At 41.8% G+C, this 20,118-nt stretch overlaps 5 protein-coding genes across 6 annotated transcripts in view; 2 read left to right on the forward strand and 3 right to left on the reverse strand.

Moving 5' to 3' along the window:
- Nucleotides 1-9,580, reverse strand: part of LOC144661428 (myosin-2 essential light chain-like) — a 136,255-nt gene extending 126,675 nt beyond the window's left edge. The window contains exon 1 of the mRNA XM_078522192.1: nucleotides 9,564-9,580. Within this exon, the coding sequence (XP_078378318.1) occupies nucleotides 9,564-9,572 (9 nt within the window). The 5' untranslated portion in view covers nucleotides 9,573-9,580. The remainder of the gene's footprint in view (nucleotides 1-9,563) is intronic.
- LOC144660117 (neuroligin-4, X-linked-like) lies at nucleotides 1,098-3,904 on the reverse strand. The gene is made up of 2 exons (XM_078520672.1): nucleotides 2,675-3,904; nucleotides 1,098-1,985 (listed from the first exon to the last, which is right to left on the reverse strand). The coding sequence occupies exons 1-2, from the start codon at nucleotides 3,430-3,432 to the stop codon at nucleotides 1,358-1,360; spliced, it is 1,386 nt and encodes a 461-aa protein (XP_078376798.1). The 5' UTR covers nucleotides 3,433-3,904; the 3' UTR covers nucleotides 1,098-1,357.
- LOC144661388 (neuroligin-4, X-linked-like) lies at nucleotides 7,024-9,709 on the forward strand. The gene is made up of 2 exons (XM_078522134.1): nucleotides 7,024-8,222; nucleotides 8,970-9,709. Exons 1-2 carry the CDS (start codon nucleotides 7,069-7,071, stop codon nucleotides 9,586-9,588), a joined length of 1,773 nt encoding a protein of 590 aa, XP_078378260.1. The 5' UTR covers nucleotides 7,024-7,068; the 3' UTR covers nucleotides 9,589-9,709.
- A 2,553-nt stretch (nucleotides 9,710-12,262) lies between these two features.
- On the reverse strand, nucleotides 12,263-15,230 carry LOC144661387 (neuroligin-4, X-linked-like). Its single transcript, XM_078522133.1, has 2 exons — nucleotides 14,039-15,230; nucleotides 12,263-13,152 (listed from the first exon to the last, which is right to left on the reverse strand). Exons 1-2 carry the CDS (start codon nucleotides 15,172-15,174, stop codon nucleotides 12,513-12,515), a joined length of 1,776 nt encoding a protein of 591 aa, XP_078378259.1. The 5' UTR covers nucleotides 15,175-15,230; the 3' UTR covers nucleotides 12,263-12,512.
- A 458-nt stretch (nucleotides 15,231-15,688) lies between these two features.
- LOC144661384 (fatty acyl-CoA hydrolase precursor, medium chain-like) lies at nucleotides 15,689-19,439 on the forward strand. Of its 2 annotated transcripts, XM_078522127.1 has the most exons (3): nucleotides 15,689-16,904; nucleotides 17,766-18,173; nucleotides 18,723-19,439. In XM_078522127.1, exons 1-3 carry the CDS (start codon nucleotides 15,748-15,750, stop codon nucleotides 18,943-18,945), a joined length of 1,788 nt encoding a protein of 595 aa, XP_078378253.1. In that variant the 5' UTR covers nucleotides 15,689-15,747; the 3' UTR covers nucleotides 18,946-19,439. The 2 variants fall into 2 exon arrangements, with proteins under 2 accessions (XP_078378253.1, XP_078378254.1); XM_078522128.1 differs by having other exon boundaries at nucleotides 17,766-18,858.
- Nucleotides 19,440-20,118: the final 679 nt, after the last annotated feature.

A 20,118-nucleotide genomic window follows, 5' to 3' on the forward strand; every position in this document is an offset into this window, starting at 1 on the left:
TTTAGAACTGGTCAAGGAAGGTTCAAGTAGCTTGAAGTGCAAGACAACGTTTCGCATCTCAGATCACGCAAGTGATTTGCCGATAAATAAATTTTATGCATGTAGAAATTTGGTCAAATTTTAACTTTTCTGTATGAAAACACATATTTAACGATTTCTGTAAGGCATAATCTTCACTGTCTTCAATTTCAAGTCTTCTGCGTTTGTAAACCGGATGAAACTGGATGGTTTACCCATATATAAAATTGATTTTAATCGAAGCCGACGCGACGCGACAGGGAAGACTAATTTGCTCGAGACATGTTTACCGCTCGCGGAACATAAACTTTTTTCATTTTTATGACATTTGTTTCCAACAGTTTAGCGTAGCAAAGCCCTTTTTGATAACATAATTACAGAAGGTTTTAATAAATTCGGGCCGAAGTTGGGAACTTTGTATCGAAGCTCACAATTTGATTCGCGAACTCGCAACCTATTTGGCAACTTCGTAACAAACTTAATTTCCCAACGAACTTCGCAAAGCGGACGGCAAAAGTAACGACAACATAATTCTTCAAATCTACATTGTGCAAATGTTATATGTAATTTTTACTACGGTCAGGAAAGCTAGCCTCTCCAAACGTACGCTCGAATAAGAAGAATAACAAGTTAGTGTTGGGCCTTTTGCTCACGGCGTGTGCGTTGTAAGTAGGGGAGCGTTACGAAAAACGTTTTTAATCCAGGGTTAATTCACAACTCACCAATTCCGCCTCCTACAAATCTAAAATCTTCGAACGAAATCGCTCACTACAACTGTGTCAGATTGCTTCCCCCTTATAAACTACAATTTGATTGGTTCTGATAGTACCTGAAATCTGATTGGTGTGACAAACAAACATACTTCACTGACCCACTGACTGACTGACTGAATGATTACACGGGAACATCATGCCGACTAAGAGCTATTTTTGAAAAAATAACTCAAAAAGAGATGACGTGATTCCGCTTGTGCTTGGGTCGCTAGTGAAAACAAGAAGCTACTGAAAAATGATTTTGAGCACTCGTGTTAACGATATGGGAAACTGACAGCAAGGAATATTCATACTAAGTAAAATCAGCTATATTTTGCTGACTTTTTATTAAGACATGGGGTTATTTATAAAAGTTGGTCTAATTCATTTCATCTCAAACTAATTTGCATTTTACTCTATAGGCTACAGGATATAATTCCATACACTTCGCATAGCTTATGTAAATGCGATTGATATTACAAAACGATAAATTGATATTCGATGTTACACGATATAAGTAATAATAGAAGGAATACAGAGTTCTCTTACATGAAGTTCCTAGCGAGATTTAATAAAATATGTAACACTCAGAGCATCCTCAAAATGATGATGAGTGAAATGAGAAGAGACATTGCCATGGCAACCCTAACGCTAGCACCACTGACCACTTCGTTTTTGGTATCAAACTTCACCTGTACCAGTTTAGGATGATAATCATTCCAGAAAGCCATTCGACGAGCAGCAAACAACGCCGCCATCTTGGGTTGAGCATCAACTCGCAGGTAAGCTCTGTGACTGGAGATGTACCTCTCCCACGTAACACCGCTGACTGGTTGTGGTGTTGGATCGCCGGTCTTGGCAAAGTTTGCGTACACTTCCATGATAAACAAACTGACGTTCCTGTCGACTGCGTCATAATTAGAGAAAAGACCAGGGAAGAATGGCACTCCAAAGTCGTAAAGCACGTTTTCAAAATGAGCCACACCCATCCACTCAGGGTAAATACTGGCCTTTACGGACCGGTGAGCAAACTCGTACATGTACACCGGAGCGTGTAGGCTGTGAAAATCAGCGACCTCGTGAATTGGTCCGGTGTAATAGCAGTCGCCAATGAGGTCCACAAGTTGGCTTCTCAGTGCGTATTTATCACTGTTGTCAGGCCATGGAGTGTACATGAACTCCAACGCGTCCGCAATGAGGTCAGCAACTTCTTTCCTAAACAAGAAAAGGGGTAAAATTGCTGTTATATTTAATTCGAGAACAACATATCGATCCGTCTGAAGGTGTTCCCTAAGATGCCTTATTTCCTCGTGAAAAGATAAGGGACGATAAGGACCGAAATTGATTGCCTAGTGCTTGATCTTCTAACCCCATTATCCCCCATCACCCCACAACCCCACCAATATGTCCCGGTTCTTACATTCCCCTTGAGGTGATTTGTACAGTCTTTATTTGTTTTGAGTCTCCTGATGTTCTGTGACTTTTCCCGGATGTTTCTGCTTGTTTCCGCACATTCTAAACTATTCCTTAGCGACCACACGAATTTTTTGTCACGCGTAATGCGTAACACTATATTATGAACAATGGGTGGCTGGCGGCAAGGCTGCCTTAAAAGTTTTTTGATACAGTTTAAAAAAAATGTCAAATTATTTGATGGAAATTTGAATTATAACGGTAATCAGAAAACGGCACAACAGTAGTTTTTTTCCGCTGAATGCAACCGAATCGTAAAGCTACTTGTCCCCAAAGCTAAACAGTGGGGTCAGGAGGTAAGGAACTATTAAATACCGTGACCCTGCGAGCATGCATATGGTCAAATTCGGACGCTTTCACAGGCTAACTAAGCTAAGACACGGCTGACATTTCAGATTGAAAGCAAATTACTTTACAAGATGTCAACTCACCCACTGTTACGAGCACGGGCAAGCTCTGTTATGAATTCCTTGAACAGTGAAGGACTCACTCCATTTTCCACGCTCTCCGCCAGAGCAAAAGATGAATTCACCATATTACGAAAAGCACCAGCTCCCTCGTTACTGTTGTAGCTGATCATAAATTTCACCTTGTGGAAATTTCCATCCTTTCGGAGATTCCTCGGCTGATCAAGAAGAAATTTGCCGTCTTCAACTGGCGCCCAACGATAGTAATTATAGAAGCGATAGCTTATTGTGTTAGCAGCTTTCTGTATTTCCGCGCCTTCTTTCTCACGTATGCAGTCGACCATTGCGTCATGGTCACTCGTAGTACAATCCAGCTTTTGAGCAAGCTCTTTAGCAAACCGAAGACCATACGAAACTGGCTGAGTCGCAGAAGGCCTTAAATCTACCCCACTCTCTGCAATGGCTCGGTGAAAGAGTCCCTTCGATAGAGGTGACAGTAGAAGGAGACCTACACTCATTCCGCCAGCGCTTTCTCCAGATATGGTCACCTTGTTGGGATTCCCGCCAAAATGTTCAATGTTTTCTTTGACCCACTTTAGTGCTTCGATTTGATCCAACATTCCAAGATTTCCAGGGGCCGCCGAGTCGCCGGTCGTCAAGAAACCAAGTGGACCGAGACGATACTGAATGACAACAACCACCACACCGTACAGAGCCAAAATATCGCTGTTAAATGTGATTGCTGTACCGCCTGCGAAAGCTCCACCATGAATATAAACCATCACGGGTAAACTCAAGCTGACGTTCGGGGAGTAGACGTCTAGATACAAGCAATCTTCGCTATAAGTGAAATTATAAGTCGAAGTCGTGTATCGTTTGAAAAAGTTTTCGAAGCGTTTAGGTTGGAAGCAAATGTTCCCATGCTTTTTCGCCGGGCGAATTTTCGGTTTTCACTCTTGTAGCGTCTGTGGTGGTTTTAGTCTGAGCTCTCCAATCGGTGGAGCGGCGAAAGGAACTCCTAGAAACTTGCTGACATCCTTGAACGAGGTATAGGCATTGGGCGGGTAGGAAACTACAAGACCTTCGATGTCTCCATACTTTGTTGACACTGTTACTGAGGAGACCAGAGGCAGCAATGCACAGAATATGGAGAAACCTTTTAGCAGGGTCGAAAACACAGAAAACATTATTCTCTCCAGGAATACTTCAGTTCGTGTGAGTCGAGATATATATGCGGTTCACACAACGTCGGTCTGTTTTCGAGTTGTGAGCTATTGATATAATAAGTACATTGTTCTAACACAGGCAGACCACCCTATGTGTTCGTAGTTTATTATTGTTGTTGACATGAGACGAACAAAAGAAATTTTAAAATCTATAAGGGCTACTGAAATAAAGCTCTGGAAATTACATATTTAAACTACATTTCGCTCTAAATATCTCAATTAAGTCAACTTTATTGAGATATTTAGAGCGAAATGTAGTTTAGATATGTAATTTCCAGAGCTTTATTTTAGTAGCACTTATAGATTTCAAAATTTCTTTTGTTCGTCTCATGTCAACAACAATAATTAACTCCGAACACAAAGGGTGGTCTGCCTGTGGTTCTATTGACCTTGGAGGGCACTTGCACAAGGGCTATCCATTCAATTAGTTTGCGTGTTTTCCAACAGGCCAATTGTTAAAATCAATTGTTATTAGCGAAATTTCGAGAAAATGCTTGAAGCTGATCAAAGAGCAGTAAAACGTTAAGTCAGATGAGAGAATCAATCAATCAATCAATCAATCAACTTTATTAAAAGAGGGTAACGGCAAACAGTAAAAACTACTGACAAACAAGCGGCCCTCGGATTACAAATTACAACTACATAATATATACAATTTAAAATTTGAATTAAGAATAAGCCGATGGTGCCTGTAAATTTTTTTTGGTTCTCCGAAACTCTTGATCTGTTCCCGAATCTCGAAAGGCTTTGCGAAAACTCTTGGTTTTGTGTGTTTGAGTTCATCTCGGAGTCACGAACAATTAAGGTCTCGCATCGTTTGTTTTTAGATTAAAGTGTTCGTTCGTTCTGAACGAACACTTTAATCTAAAAACAAACGATGCGAGACCTTAATTGTTGAGAGTGTTCGTTTTAAATAAAACAAAGATTTCATGAGATGTGTTCCAATTTTTAACGAAAGAGATCTTTCTTCGAGCGACACAGCCAAAGATGATTCGCTTCCCGCTAAAGGGGGTGTGTGAATCATTTCAAGTTTTGCCACCCTTTGAGCCCTTACTAAATCAACAGGAAGGCAAGTATTAGTATAATATCCTTTATATGAATAAATGATACGCTTCAGCGTTCTTTTAAAGCGAGCTTGGATCACGCGAAAAGTAGCTTTAACCAGTCAATCGAGAAAGTTTAATCGCCCTAGGAGTTCTTCAGTCCAGTGAACAAACCAATAGGAAGCCAAACTGGGTGCTGAAGTTTGATGTTACAATTAGACCGGTTTTTCAATGTCGCATGATTTTCACTAGCTTTACGTGCGTGATAAAATACAGGAAATGTATGGACGGCTTGCGTCTGCGGAAAAAGTTGAACCACAATCAACTTTTTCCGCAGACGCGAGTCACGTCCATATATTTACCCTATTTTATTTTACGCACGTATGGTCAGTTAAGTTCAGCTCCGTTATCGAAAGTAAAATTACATGTACGCGAGAGTGGAAATCCAGATTTTACCAGATTTTTGAACAGCCAAAATGTATATTTGTGTTGCAGGAAACCTCAAAATAATAGTCAATTTTTTTTATTAAAAATTGCTATATTAGACCACTGAAACTGTTAACGAGCATCTTTGGCTGCGGATGGCTCGGATAGAAACGGATTGCAACTTGAAACGTTAGGCTAAGGTTTTAAGGCTATATCTTCCTTTCGATTATCAAAGATAATGTTTTTATGGGTTTAGTTGTCTAGCACTAATTTCAGAACAGTTTAGACCAAAAATCTGCGAAATCCCCGTGACATAGCTTCTTTAACACCGAAGGGACAGAGCAAAATGTCCATATTTTAATATAACACACCGATGACGTTATTTTTATGACCCCTCCTGGCGGGGGTAACTGCCCCCCCCCTGTCCCAAACCCCCTCCCCCCCCGCTAGGTACGGCCCTGGTTCAATGACTCAAAACAGGCCCCCACGACGTTTACTGTAAATATAAGAATTGTAATTTTAATCTTAGCATAGTTAATTTAAATACACGACCCCACAAGCTTTTAGCTTTTATTATTATCGCGTCAAAATAAAGTTTTACCTTACCTTACCTTACCTTAAACATCTAAGCATTGAGACACTGTCTTTAAGTAGAGAACTACATTGTAAAGCCATTGTACATCTCAGGTATACGAATCACTGTTTTCAAACGAAATGGTCTAAATGATTTAAAGTTGCTAGCTATATATATAGGTTTCGTTGTATTATTTCAGGTAATTCGGTAATTTTCGTTAATTACGAAATCAAAATTTCGCAGAGCAACAGTCTATTATTTGCAAAACAAGGAAAAAATTTCCGAGTAAAATAAACGACCTTTTCATATAAAGTGAGTTTAACCCGAAAAAGTCAGACCGACGTTTTTCATTAAGGTTACCCAAATTTTAATGAACTCCCAAATTTTGTCCATACATGACCGTTCTCGGCTCTTCTGTACATTATTTTAGGTAATTCGGTAATTTTCGTTAATCATATGAGCTCAGTTAATTTAGCGGAGCAACAGTCCATTATTTGCAAAACAAGGGCAAAATATCAAACATGGATGATTTTCCGAGTAAAATAAATGCCCTTCTCATATAAAGTGAGATTACCCTGAAAAAAGTCCGGCCGACGTTTTTCATTAAGCTTACCCAAATTTCAATGCAAACCGTTTTATTCTACTCCCGAATTTTGTCCATACTATGACGGACGTGACCGTTCTCAGCTCTTCTGTCCATGTGTTTCTTTTGACTTCTACTGCTTTTTCATACGCGTCAGCAAATTAATGACTAAGCAGTAAAGTAAAATAGAGTATGAACGGCTTGCTTCTGCGGAAAAAAGTTGAACCAATGTGGATTTCCACTGTCGTGTAATTTTACAGTACGTAATTGGGTGTGAATTTAACTAGCTTTACGTGCGTAGAATGAAAAATTCTGCGGAAAAAGTTGAACCACATTCAACTTTTTTCCTCATGCAAATATCGCCACATCCATTGAAGAAAGAAATGTGGTTACTAAAGTATCACTTCATGACAGTGCAATTTGCTGACGAAAGTACATTCCTAATTAAAGATTATCATGTAAGCGATTGATTCTCTTGTTTCAGTCATTTGTCTTAGTGGTTCAAAGTGGAGACGTAAGCTATAACTATTTTGTAAGACTGTGCCAAGAAACAAACGGTGATAAGCATGTTTTGGACGCTTCTGATAAGGCTGTCCATGTTCTGTGCGTTTTTGCCGCTAGTCAAGTCAGAGTCAGTAAGGGTGTCCACAAAGTATGGGGACATCGAAGGTCTGGTGGCATCGATATCGTCCCCTTTTGCCTCCGGTCCGTTCAAGTCTGTCAGCAAGTTTCTTGGCGTTCCTTTCGCCGCTCCACCGATTGGAGAGCTCAGACTAAAGCCCCCACAACCGCCAATGGCGTGGAAACCGGACGTTCGCCAAGCGAAAAAGCATGGGAACATTTGCATTCAGAACAAAATCTATGATTTCTACTTCAAAAGCTACGTCCAGAATTTCACGTATAGCGAGGATTGCTTGTATCTCGACGTCTACAGCCCGAACGTCAACTTGAGTTTACCCGTGATGGTTTATATTCACGGTGGATCTTACGAAACCGGCACTGCACTTTCATTTCCCAGCGACTATTTAGCTTTACACGGGTTGGTAGCGGTTGTCATCCAATATCGTCTCGGTCCATTTGGTTTCTTGACGACCGGGGATTCTGCAGCCCCTGGGAACTTTGGAATGTTGGATCAGGTTCAAGCGCTAATGTGGGTTAAAGAAAACATTGAACATTTCGGCGGGGACCCCAGCAAGGTGACCATATTTGGAGAAAGTGCTGGCGCAACCAGTGTAACACTTCATTTGCTGTCGCCTCTATCGGAGGGCCTCTTCCACCAAGTCATTGCAGAGAGCGGTGTAGATTTGACCCCCTTTGCTATTCAGCCCGTTTCTTATGGCCTTCGTTTCGCCAAAGAGCTCGCTAAAAAGCTGGGTTGTACAACAAGTGACCACGAGGCAATGGTCGCCTGCATACGGGGAAAGAGAGAGGCGGACATACAGGAAGCCTCCGACTCAATAAACTATCGCTTCTATGATTATCTGCGCTGGGCGCCAGTTGTGGACAAACACTTTCTTCTTGACACGCCCCGGAATCTGCGAAACAAAGGAGATTTCAAGAAAGTGAAGTTGATGATCAGTTTCAACAGTCAGGAGGGTGGTGCTTCTCTTGGGTTTATGGCAAACTCGTCTTTTAGGATGGCGGCAAGTGTGGACGATGGAGCAAGTCCATCATTTTTCAAAGAATTTGTAACAAAGCTTGCTCACGCTCGAAACAGCAGGTATGTTGCGATTTTGTTGTCATTTGAATTATGAAATGTAATCGTTTACCTCCAAACCCGGAAAAAATGACGTACAGCGTGTACAAGTGTGAAGTATTTGTGATTTTCTTTTTTTTAAATAAATGTTTTTGTTGGTATGTATTAAAATGTTAGAAAGTTAAAGCTACAAACCCGGTCAAAACCTGTTGAGGCAAATTGTGCTTTTATAATTTGTTTGCTACGATTACCGCAATGTCAATACCTCACATGATAACAGCACCCCCCCCCCCCCTCCCCCCTTCCGCCCGCAATCGATGTTGTTGTTCCTTTTTGCTAAAATATGTTTGGCGAGAAAACGTTTCGCAAAAACCAACATTGAACAGGGGAGGGGGGAGGAAAGGTACAATGAATTGGCGAACAATGAAATGAAGTGTATGTAACCTTTTGTTAAGTGTCTCAACAGTTTTGGTCGGGATTGTAGACTACTTTATTAATATGAGCATGTTTTGAGACAGTTATCGAAATGAGACTTTTTCATTGTCGACGTTGTATATACATTTGTTTGTCGCATCAATTTTAGTCCCCTCTCAAGATGTTCACTCACATCGTGCTCACAGACAATTTACTGAATGCAAAATAATAAGGATGCACAACCCTAGTACATAATATAGTAGAGGTAAAAACTTATTTCTTATACCTATTGAACAAAAAAGGATCAACTATGAGGGGAACAGTTTACAACAAATCACTTCGTTTCCCGTTCTTTAGGAAGAAAACCGCCGATCTCATCGCGGACGCGTTGGAGTTCATGTACATCCCATGGCCTGACAACAGTGATAAATACGCACTAAGAAGTCAACTTGTGGACCTCATCGGTGATTACATCTACTTTGCACCAAGTCACGAGGTCGCCGACATTCACAGCCAAGTCGCTCCGGTGTACATGTACGAGTTCGCCCATCGGCCGAAAAACGCCAGCATTAACCCTGAGTGGATGGGTGTGGTTCATTTCCAAAACGTGCCATTTGATTTTGGAGACCCACTTTATTTTCCCAATTATGACGCGGCCGACAGAAACGTCAGTTTGTTTATCATGGCAGTATACGCAAACTTCGCTAGAACCGGTGATCCAACACCACAGCCAGTCAGCGGTGTTACGTGGGAGAGGTACAACTCCAGTCACAGAGCTTACTTGCGAGTTGAGGCTCATTCCAAGATGGCGGCGGCGTTTGCTCCTCGGCGAATGGCTTTCTGGAATGATTACCATCCTAAACTGGTGCAAGTGAAGTTTGAAACCAAAACAGATGTGCCCAGTGGTAATAGCGCAGGTGTTGCTATGGCAATGTTATATCACATTGCACTTGTCGTCATTTTGATGGTGTTCTGAGATGTAGCTGTATGACGTCAATACGGGCTCACTTTGGTGCAGTGACTTGTTTAGGCATAAATATAACAAGGCATAAACAGCACGATGTAATAAAATTTTCTTAACAGCGTTTTATCGGCAGTTGATGTAAGAAGTATTCGAAGTAAGGCTTTTTTAATGAATGTAACGTAAAGATTGGAGCAGGAAGTGTTGTTATTGATAAATAAATTTTCGCTCAAGATGCTTTGGCAAATATCCACTGCATTAAGAAACGGGGTATTGGTTTCCAAATATAAGCATTCACTACCGTGTAATACCACCGATGGGGTGAGTGAAAAATGCTCATACAGGAAGGCTCAGTCCCAGGGTCTAAACCATTACCCTTTCGTATAATTACCATTCTAAACGGAAAAGGTACGGTAACCATTTTTAATACCTTCGATGGAAGATGGTATGCGTTTCTCAAAGCTACAGAAGGGATACTGCGCCACTTTTCTGTATTTCATTTTAATAACCCCTTAAAAACTTAAATGAATCTGCCTTTCTGGTCGAGATATGTTGAAAGATCCTTTTTATGGTAGACTTTCTCAAAGCCCGGTTTTAGTAGGACGTCGTCGCTTATTTATCGCGACTTCGTCGCTCAAAAGAGTCGACTTGTGGCAAGTCTATTTTTACCCTTTTGTATAATGCAAAACGTAAAATCACTACCTCTGTTATACTTTCACCGAAGGGACAGAGCAACGTGTCCGTATTAGAGAGGTGTCCGTATTATAGAGGTATATACTATAACGTAACTATACGCCTAAAATGAGGCCAACACTCGTCGTTTAGCTACATCTAAATTGATTATTATGCTGCATTGAGCCACACTGTCCCAGAGATTTTAACCCTCTGAGATGAACAACCCTCTGAGATAGTCGCGGCCACGAGCGCGGAAGGTGCGAGCATCTAGGGAGTCCGTGGGCATGCATCCCCTTAAACAAATTTAAAAATATAGGCATCTAAGATGCCATTTTCTGTATTTTGAGATCATAGTGGAAATTTACCATCTGTAAACCATACAAAACCAAGCAAAACCACGAACAAACGCAATTGTCGCACGAAGTCGAGGTAATCCATTGCATTACCGCGTCCAAAAAACCGCGGGTTTATGCTAGGTTGATAGAGAGGATCCGCATTATAGAGATTTGTTATAAAGAAAATATGTGACAATTTTGTCGGAACATCAGAAATTGTCCGTAATAGAGAGGTGTCCGTACGAAGAGGTTCGACTGTACCTACACTCTGTAAAAGGTAGCCCTTTCTGGAGGAACTTCCCCGTATCGTGCACTGTAGAGAGTACCCCGGGGGGGAATATCAAACATACATATTTCTTTCTTGGTAATTATAAGATTTAACAATCAGGACTGTTGTTTTATATACACAAGGCGACCTCTTTTCAAGGCATTTCGATCATGTGACAACAATTTGGAATAATCGAGCAAATGATGAATCGCGCCCGAAAGTAACGACAGTCACTGGCATCACGAATGAATAAATGAAAAACTTTATTAGAGTGTCAAAACTACATAGCTAGGGGAGAATCCCCTACTACCTTGGGAACACATGATTAAAAAATACAATAAGTGACGATTAATAATATTTAAAACTGTGTAAAATATCAATAGCAATATTAACCCTTTAAGTCCTAACAACGCATTTGTGCGTGGAAAATACCAGCAGTGATTGAAAAAGCTCTAACTTTTACATATCTGGGCACATGATAGTAATGACTGCTTTTTATGGCAAAGTGATAATTTTCATAGCTTCAAAGCCAACTAACTGACTAAAACTCTTGATTTCTGTTGCATATGGTTGTTTGTTCAGCAGCAAATCTGAAAATGCCCGTTTTCTACGTAACAGGACAACAACAAAAAACACACATCTTTGCCTCCATTTTTTTAATGAAAAAATAATTCTGACTTCAAAAATATACATTTGCAGCAAACTTTGACCCTATTCCCTTCCGTTCACCAAGGAAATTTCCCATCAATCATTCAGCAGACTCAGCAATTACTATTCGATTAGAGCTATGCTTGCAAACCTGTAATTTCCTCGTTGCTGACCGAAAGGGATGCTTGGGATAAACAGTCATGGCGGCGGCATGAAAGGCTTCCTACCTTTATTCCATATAGTTTTTATAAGTGTCGAGCCACCCAATCCTGCCGGCAAAATGTTGCACCGATTGCATTCTTTGGAAGTCAGAACTCGTCCAAAATGCCTTGGCAGGTCTTGGAATCCACCCACAGAACGGCCAGAGAGACAACTTTACCAATGAACCGCCATCTTTCGATTCGAATATTTCTGGCGTTCCAATCAAGACAAAATCATCTCTCACCTCTGGTTTCTTTCAGATGCTGGCCTCTACCCACCATTCTAGCTTAATGATGCCAGCCTGCGGGCTTCTGCAGTGGAAAATGACTCGAAAAAACACTTATAAACGAAATATTCGCCAGATTCGAGCCCTTATGCTCACTCGCCAAGAAAGAAACGGTTGAATGCTGACGTCACAATGAAACTTTGAGCCCTCAGTGTTTTGAAACAGCACACATTTTTACTTGAGCTTCTTATATGCAATCACGAAATTCGACAGATTAGTTTAAGCCCAGAAAACTGCTTAAAAAATACCAGAACCTTAGGATTCTAAGGGTTAAAATCTAAAATTAATCATCCCCCGGAAAGCATGATTTTCCTCGAGAAGGCGGCGTAAATTGAGCCTATATAAAATATGTATGTGAATATATCAAGTTCACACGTATTAAGCGTCTTATGAGAAGAAATATTTTTTTTAAGAGCCTGATCCTGCTTGATGGAAGGTTACACGGCCTTATATGCGGACACGCATAATGAGCCTTCGGCAAGCAAGCATGCCAGCCAGCCAATCAACCAGCCAGCCAGTCAGTCAGTCAGTCAGTAACATGGGAAGGGCTTGCCAAAATAGCGACGAGTACAGTCTGTAGAAATATTGCCATAACAGCACAAGCGCTAGCACCGCTGACCACTTCATCCTTGGTATCAAATTTCACTTGCGTCAGTTTTGGATGGTAATCATTCCAGAAAGCCATTCGGCGAGGAGCAAACGCCGCCGCCATCTTGGGTTGCGCTTGAACTCGCAATGATGCTCTATGACTGGCGTTATATCTCTCCCACGTAACACCGCTGACTGGCTGCGGGGTTGGATCGCCGGTCCTAGCAAAGTTTGCATACACTTCCATGATAAACAAACTGACGCTTTTGTCAACCGCGGTATATCCAAAAGTAATACTTGGCAGCAGCGGGATTCCAAAGTCGTAGGGTACGTTATCACCGTGGACCACACCCATCCACTTGGCCCCCAGGGTAACGTTTGAGGGATGAGCGAACTCGTACATGTACACCGGCGAATGTTGACTGTGGATATCGGCGACCTCATAACTTGGTGCAACGAATAGATAATCACCAATAAGGTCCACAAGTTGGCTTCTTAGTGCGTATTTATCACTGTTGTCAGGCCATGGGGTGTACATGAACTCCAACGCATCCGCAATGAGGTCAGCGTTCTCTTTGCTAAAAATTACAACGGTCAAAATACGCTGTTAGTTATTGCAATTGAGTTTGACGCCACAACAGAGATAAAACACGAAGAACGTATTATAAGTGCCTTTTTAATAGGGAGTGGGTGGGACCGAATGCCCTTTACTAGGCGTACCTACAAAGCATTGGAAGTCATTGATGATCACCTTGCAAAGTCTATGCATCAACTGTTGTTGTAAAGCTGTAAACTCTATCAATAAGCACTGGGCTTGTTTTGCTTAGTTTTGTATACAGTAGAACCCCGGTAACTCGAACTCGGATAACTCGAACAACCCCGTTAACTCGAACAAACTTCCATTTCCCTTGGATTTGACCCCACTTTTCAGTCCTTTTTACTCGGTTTAATAACTCGAACTCGGATAACTCGAAAACCTCGTTAACTCGAACTAAATTTCGTTTCCCCTGAACAAAATTTGGGTCAAATTTACCCCGATAACTCGAATTCCCGTTCTTGCAAGACGCCACGCGGTTGCCCATTGATTAGAGCAACGAACAGATCACGTATTTGACACCCATTTTCCACTCTTATCATTAGAATGTATGGCCGTGTTAGAGTTTCTGGCAAAATAAGTTCAATTTGCACTGTACTGTATACTGTAGTGCTGAAAAATCAGTAAACTATCAATTATTAACTTGGCAAATTAAGTGTTCAATCGACCCCGATAACTCGAAACCCCGCTAACTCGAACTGTTTTTCGTTTCCCTTCAGAGTTCGAGTTACCGGGGTTCTACTGTAGTTATGTTTAGAGTGCTTTGTGAAAACACTCTAAACATAACTATACAAAACTTAAAGTGTGAAATCAGCTTGAGTTTTAAATTATTTTAATCACATAGCAAAGTGAGTGTAAATGTTACTAACCGGCTGTTACGAGCATGAGCAAGCCTTGTAATAAATTCTTTGAAAAAGGATGGACTTGTTCCGTTGTCCACGCTCTCAGTCAACTCAAACGAGTTACCCATCAGACTAAGAAGTGTTGCACCCTCCTGACTGTTGAAACTTATCATCAACTTAGCTTTCTTGAAATTTCCTTTTTCTCGTAGATTCCGGGGGTTGTCGTGGAGAAAGTTTTCATCGACAACTGGTGTCCACAGAGGATGATTGAAGAAACGAAATGTTATTGACTCGGCCGCCTTCTGTACATCCTGGTCTGTTTTCTCGCGTATGCAGGCAATCATTGCGCTGTGGTCGCTTGTTGTGCAGTCTAGTTTGTTTGCAAGCTCTTTGGCGTGACGCAGTCCCGATGAAATCGGCTGAATCGCAAAGGGACACAACTCCACTCCGCTCTCTGCAATAACTTGGTGGAAGAGGCCCTCCGATAGAGGTGATAGAAGATGTAGGCCTACACTTGATCCACCAGCACTTTCTCCAAATATGGTCACCTTGTTGGGATTCCCGCCAAAATGTTCAATGTTTTCTTTGATCCACTTGAGTGCTTCGACTTGATCCAACATTCCAAAATTCCCTGGGGCTGCAGAATCCCCGGTCGTCAAGAAACCAAATGGACCGAGACGATATTGGATCACAACTGCTACCACGCCGTGTAAAGCCAAATAATCACTGGGAAGTGCAAGTGCTGCGCCGGCCTCGTAGCCTCCGCCATGTATATAAACCATCACGGGTGAACTCAAGGTGACGTTCGGGCTGTAAACGTCGAGATACAAGCAATCCTCGCTATAAGTAAAATTCTGGACGTAGTTTTTGAAATAGTAATCATAGATTCTGTTTTGCATGCAAATGTTTCCATGCTTTGTCGCTTGCCGCACGTTTGTCCACGCCACTGGCGGTTGTGGTGGTTTTAGTCTGAGCTCTCCAGTCGGCGGAGCGGCGAAAGGAACGCCAAGGAATTTGCTGACATACTTGAACGGACCGGAGGCATTCGGGTAGGATGCCACGAGACCTTCGATCTCTCCATACTTTGTGGACACTATCACTGAGGTCACGACAGGCAAAAAGGCCCAGAGTATGTAAAACCTCTTTAGTAGTGTCAAAAACATGGTTCTCTATAACTTCTTTACACGAATTCTTTTCTTTGGGCTCCTTTTCCGCTCAAACTTATTGTCGGACACGTTTGTGTGTTCGTCAAATGCTGACGTGCTGTATGTCACGTGCATGGTGGGCCCTGCCTATCAAATATCACGTCTCAGCCCGGAAAGTGTTTTTTTGTGTCATGATTATAATCACGTTATCATGTTTTTTCTTTTTAATTTTTGCGGAAATATTGTTTCATATATTATATAAAACGCATTGTAAATAAAATGCTGACTTCGTTGTCGGGGGGAATTGTGTGTCCACGTCACGTCGATTACAGACGATTATTTATGGTTGACCGCTTTGTCTAATCAGTGCATGATAAGTAGTAATAATATGCCTTAGCATGGTAATATCTTATGCCTTTTATCGATCCTGGTCACGCAATAAGTAACGACACGAAAGGAAGAGTTAAGGCTAGTTCTAGCCTGCGTAGCTGGCGGTATTGTTGGGTTTTGCGCCCCCGGGCCCGGCCACCTTTCGAACAACAAGAGCCATACGAAAGCAAGTCTAAACACGCATTCTTAAGTTAGAAAACCATGATTGTGAATCTTCAAATCGGGTTGATAATAATCTTTTCATTTCTGTCTTTGGTCACGCCAGTATCAGTAACAGTGTCAACAAAGTATGGAGACATCGAAGGTCTTGTGGTTCAATACCCGAATGTCCATACCTCGTTCAAGTCTGTTAACAAGTTTCTTGGGGTTCCTTTCGCCACTCCGCCGATTGAAAAGCTCAGACTAAAACCACCACAACCGCCAAGAGAGTGGAAACCGAAAGTTCGCCCGGCAAAAGAGCATAGAGACAGTTGCTTCCAACCTAAACGCTTTGAATTTTATTTCAAACGATACACGGCTTCCGCTTATAATTTCTCGTATAGCGAGGATTGCTTGTATCTCGACGTCTACTCCCCGAATGTCACCTTGCGTTTACCCGTGATGGTTTATATTCACGGTGGAGCTTACGACGGCGGTACAGCAGTCACATTTAACAGCGATATTTTGGCTCTGCACGGTGTGGTGGTTGTTGTCATTCAGTATCGTCTCGGTTCATTTGGTTTCTTGACGACCGGGGATTCTGCAGCCCCTGGAAATCTTGGAATGTTGGATCAAGTCGAAGCACTAAAGTGGATAAAAGAAAACATTGAACATTTTGGCGGGGACCCCAACAAGGTGACCATATTTGGAGAAAGTGCTGGTGGATCCAGTGTAGGCCTACATCTTTTGTCGCCTCTATCGGAGAGACTATTTCACCAAGCCATTGCAGAGAGTGGGATAGATTTAAGCCCTTTTGCGATACAGCCAGTTTCTTCTGGCCTCCGTTTTGCTAAAGAGCTTGCTCAGAAGTTAAACTGTGCAACGAGCGACCACAGCGTAATGATCACCTGTCTACGCGAGAAAAAAGCCACAGACATACAAAGAGCCTCCGAATCAATACGCAATCGTTTCACCGATTATTTTCCGTGGGAACCTGTTGTAGACAACAACTTCCTCCATGACACGCCCCGGAATCTTCGATCGCAAGGAAAGTTCAAGAAAGTAAAATTGATGATCAGTTTTAACAGTAACGAAGGTGGCACCTTTCTTGGTTTTATGGTGAACTCGACTTTTGGATTATCAGAAAGCGTGGACAACGGAGTGAGCCGGTCTGTTTTCAAGACTTTCTTACGAAAACTGGCCCATGCTCGAAACAACGAGTAAGTATACATTTCAGTTCGTTCGCGATATGCATTCAGGAATCATTGAGAAAATATTCAAGGAGAAAAAAATAAGAACACTAATACATACAAGTGATGAAGCTTGGTAGAGTTTCGATAGGCCAACAGTTTTTAAGGTAATTCCCTAGAAATAGAACTGATCATAGATTTCCAACCAAACTTTGCCAGTTGGTTGTTTACCTTAAGGGAAGTTAAAATTTGAAATAAAAAAGGGGGGTCTCTGTATTCGTTTAGGAGCAGGAAGACCTTCATTTACCATACAATTCCTTATATTTCCTTTGCGAGTACTGCTGAAAGTACGACGTTTTCGGTGATAATGGATTATTCTGCCATAGAAATTGATCTGTATTCATTTTATAGAAAGAATTTGATAGCTTTTTTCGAACTAAGAGAAAAAAATGATAGGTCACCGAACTCGTTTACGAGAAAACGATGATTTCTCTCTCTCGCGAGCCAAGCCGCATAGAAAAAAGCCACCATTTTGTTTATGTGCGCGCGCTTATTTCGCGTAAAATTCTGCGCAGTAAGGATGCGCAATGCAATACTTAGGAATCACCTTAAAGACAACAGCGACAACCAGTCAACAGCTCGCGTTCAGGGGAATATTTAGGGTACGTCGGCGAGGGGGGCTTGTTACCCATTTCTCCTTAGAAACTTAAAAATCCTCCTAAACCTTATAATGACAATATTTTTTCGGATAGAATTTATATTTTAGGCGAAGGAATGCCATATGGTGCGGGGTTGCACTCTCGTCTCAAAAACAACACTTCTCCCTCCTTGTTTAGTTTGTTGTTCTGTATAAAATATCAGAAATACATTCTTCTGGCTTTATTCCTTCAGTGAAAAAACCGCCGACCTCATCGCAGACGCGTTGGAGTTCACGTATACCCCGTGGCCTGACAACAGTGATAAATACGCACTAAGAAGCCAACTTGTGGACCTCATCGGTGATTATCTGTTCGTTGCCCCAATTCACGAGGTCGCTGATTTTCACAGCCAGCATGCCCCTGTGTACATGTACGAGTTCGCTCACCGTTCCAAGAAGGCCAGTATTTACCCTGAGTGGATGGGTGTGCCCCATTTTGAAAACGTGCTCTACGACTTTGGAGTGCCGCTCTTCCCTGGTCTTTCCTCTAATTATGACACAGCCGACAGGAACGTCAGTTTGTTTATCATGGAAGCGAACGCAAACTTCGTCAAGTTCGGTGATCCAACACCACAGCCAGTCAGCGGTGTTACGTGGGAGAGGTACAACGCTAGCCACAGAGCATATCTGCGAGTTGACCCCAATCCCAAGATGGCGGCGGCGTTTGCTCCTCGGCGAATGGCTTTCTGGAATGATTACCATCTTAAACTCGTTCAAGTGAATTTTGAAACCAAGAAAGATGTGGTCAGCGGTACTAGCGCCGGTGTTGCCATGGCAATGTTTTATCATATTGCAATTGCTGTCGTTTTGATGATGTTCTGAAATTTAGTTGTACGACGTCGTTATGGTGCAGTGACTTTCTAACGCAGAAATATAACATCCCATGAAACACCTGGAGCAATTAGATTCAAGTCAGCGTTATATTTTCAATGTCCTATTCCAAAATAGGACATTTTTTTAACTGAAGGATGTAACGTATTGATTGAAGCAGTAAACGTTGTTAATTATATGCTCGAGATGCTTTTGCAATGAATGAATGACTTAGTTAATTAACCTAACCTATCAATTTATTAACGTCAATGGCAAATTTCAGTTGAATTTATCTACATGACAATGCCTTGAGAAAGAGTTAGCGGTGTTACGTGGGAGAGGTACAACTCCAGTCACAGAGCTTCCCTGCGTGTCGATGCACAACCCAAGTTTGCGGCGGCTTTTGCTGCTCACAGAATGGCTTTCTGGAATGATTATCATCTTAAACTAACGCAAGTGAAATTTGATACCAACGAGGATATGGTCAGCGGAGTTATCGCCGGTATTGCTTTGGCAATTATTTTTCAGATTGTACTCGCCAAGATTTCAGCGATGTTCTCATAGTATTTCTTCTTTAATCTGCATTGCACTTGAGTCAATGGGACAAATTACTGTAGCAAGTAACTGTGTCACAACACGGTATCTTTAGTTAGGATTAGTATAAAAGTCACATCCTGTACAATTTGACGATTGGCAATAGCAGCAGAACTGTGTGGAGACAACTGACACCATGAGTAACAAAATATGATTACTGAATGTAATAACCAAGTGTAATTCCGGAGCGAATTCCAGGAAAAGGATTGACTGCTTGGCAGTAATTAAGAGGCAGTCTTTTTTGAATCCGCCCATTGGAATTCGCGTGAAAAAATAATTTTGCTTGAAACTCTGGCAACTGAAAGACTTGACCGAGACTAGGACTTAAACAAACTAGGCATCAGCCGTCAGTATCATGAAAGGTCAAAGGCGCTTTGATCGCTTTTGAAGACTTTGAAGGTAGTGATTTCAGAGTTGTTTTCTTTGTACTTTGAAAACTTATAAAAAATAACGTGTCTCTTTCATTTGCTTCTCGTAACAAAATAAAACTGCCCAGCAGTTCTATTTTGGCTCTGTGGTCTAAGCGAGGATTCCTTGTTGAGTTAAACAAATGGAAAACGCGTATAACGCACGTAATTTTAATCCGTCAAGTGACAAGTAATGTATTACATTTCCTCCGTGCCATTCCCTTTCGCCAATCGACGCAAATTTCAAGTCGGTGATGAAAGATGACCAGTTCTAAGCCAATCAACATATGTGACCGATATGGTAGAAGATAGATTATGAAACGGGGGGCACCAGACCCTTTCTTAGTTCCTTGCCCCCTGGGTGGGAACCAGACCCCACCCGGTTAATAATTTTGTGACTTATCAATTATCCCTTAAACGCCTACCGGGGCCACGGTCCTGCGCCAGAGCACGAATTTCATTTGCCTGGTGATTGACACGAATGAGTACCTGACACGCACGAGTGATTGACACGAATGAGAACCTGACCCGAACGAGTGCTTTGATTAAGTACTAAAACATGTAAAATAACACATCTTTAACCGTTCAATTTGCTGACGACATGCGACATATATTCCTTGGTTTTTCATTTAGCACAGATTGATGCTAGTGCAGTGATTCAATCATTCTCTTAGTGGTCCGAAGTGGATAAGTAAACTCAAACAATTTTGTGAGGTTGCACCTAGTGTCTTACCGA

The sequence above is a fragment of the Oculina patagonica genome, chromosome 7 (genome assembly GCF_052425735.1).
Source record: "Oculina patagonica isolate OP01 chromosome 7, crgOcupat, whole genome shotgun sequence".
In the NCBI taxonomy this organism is placed as follows: domain Eukaryota; kingdom Metazoa; phylum Cnidaria; class Anthozoa; order Scleractinia; family Oculinidae; genus Oculina; species Oculina patagonica.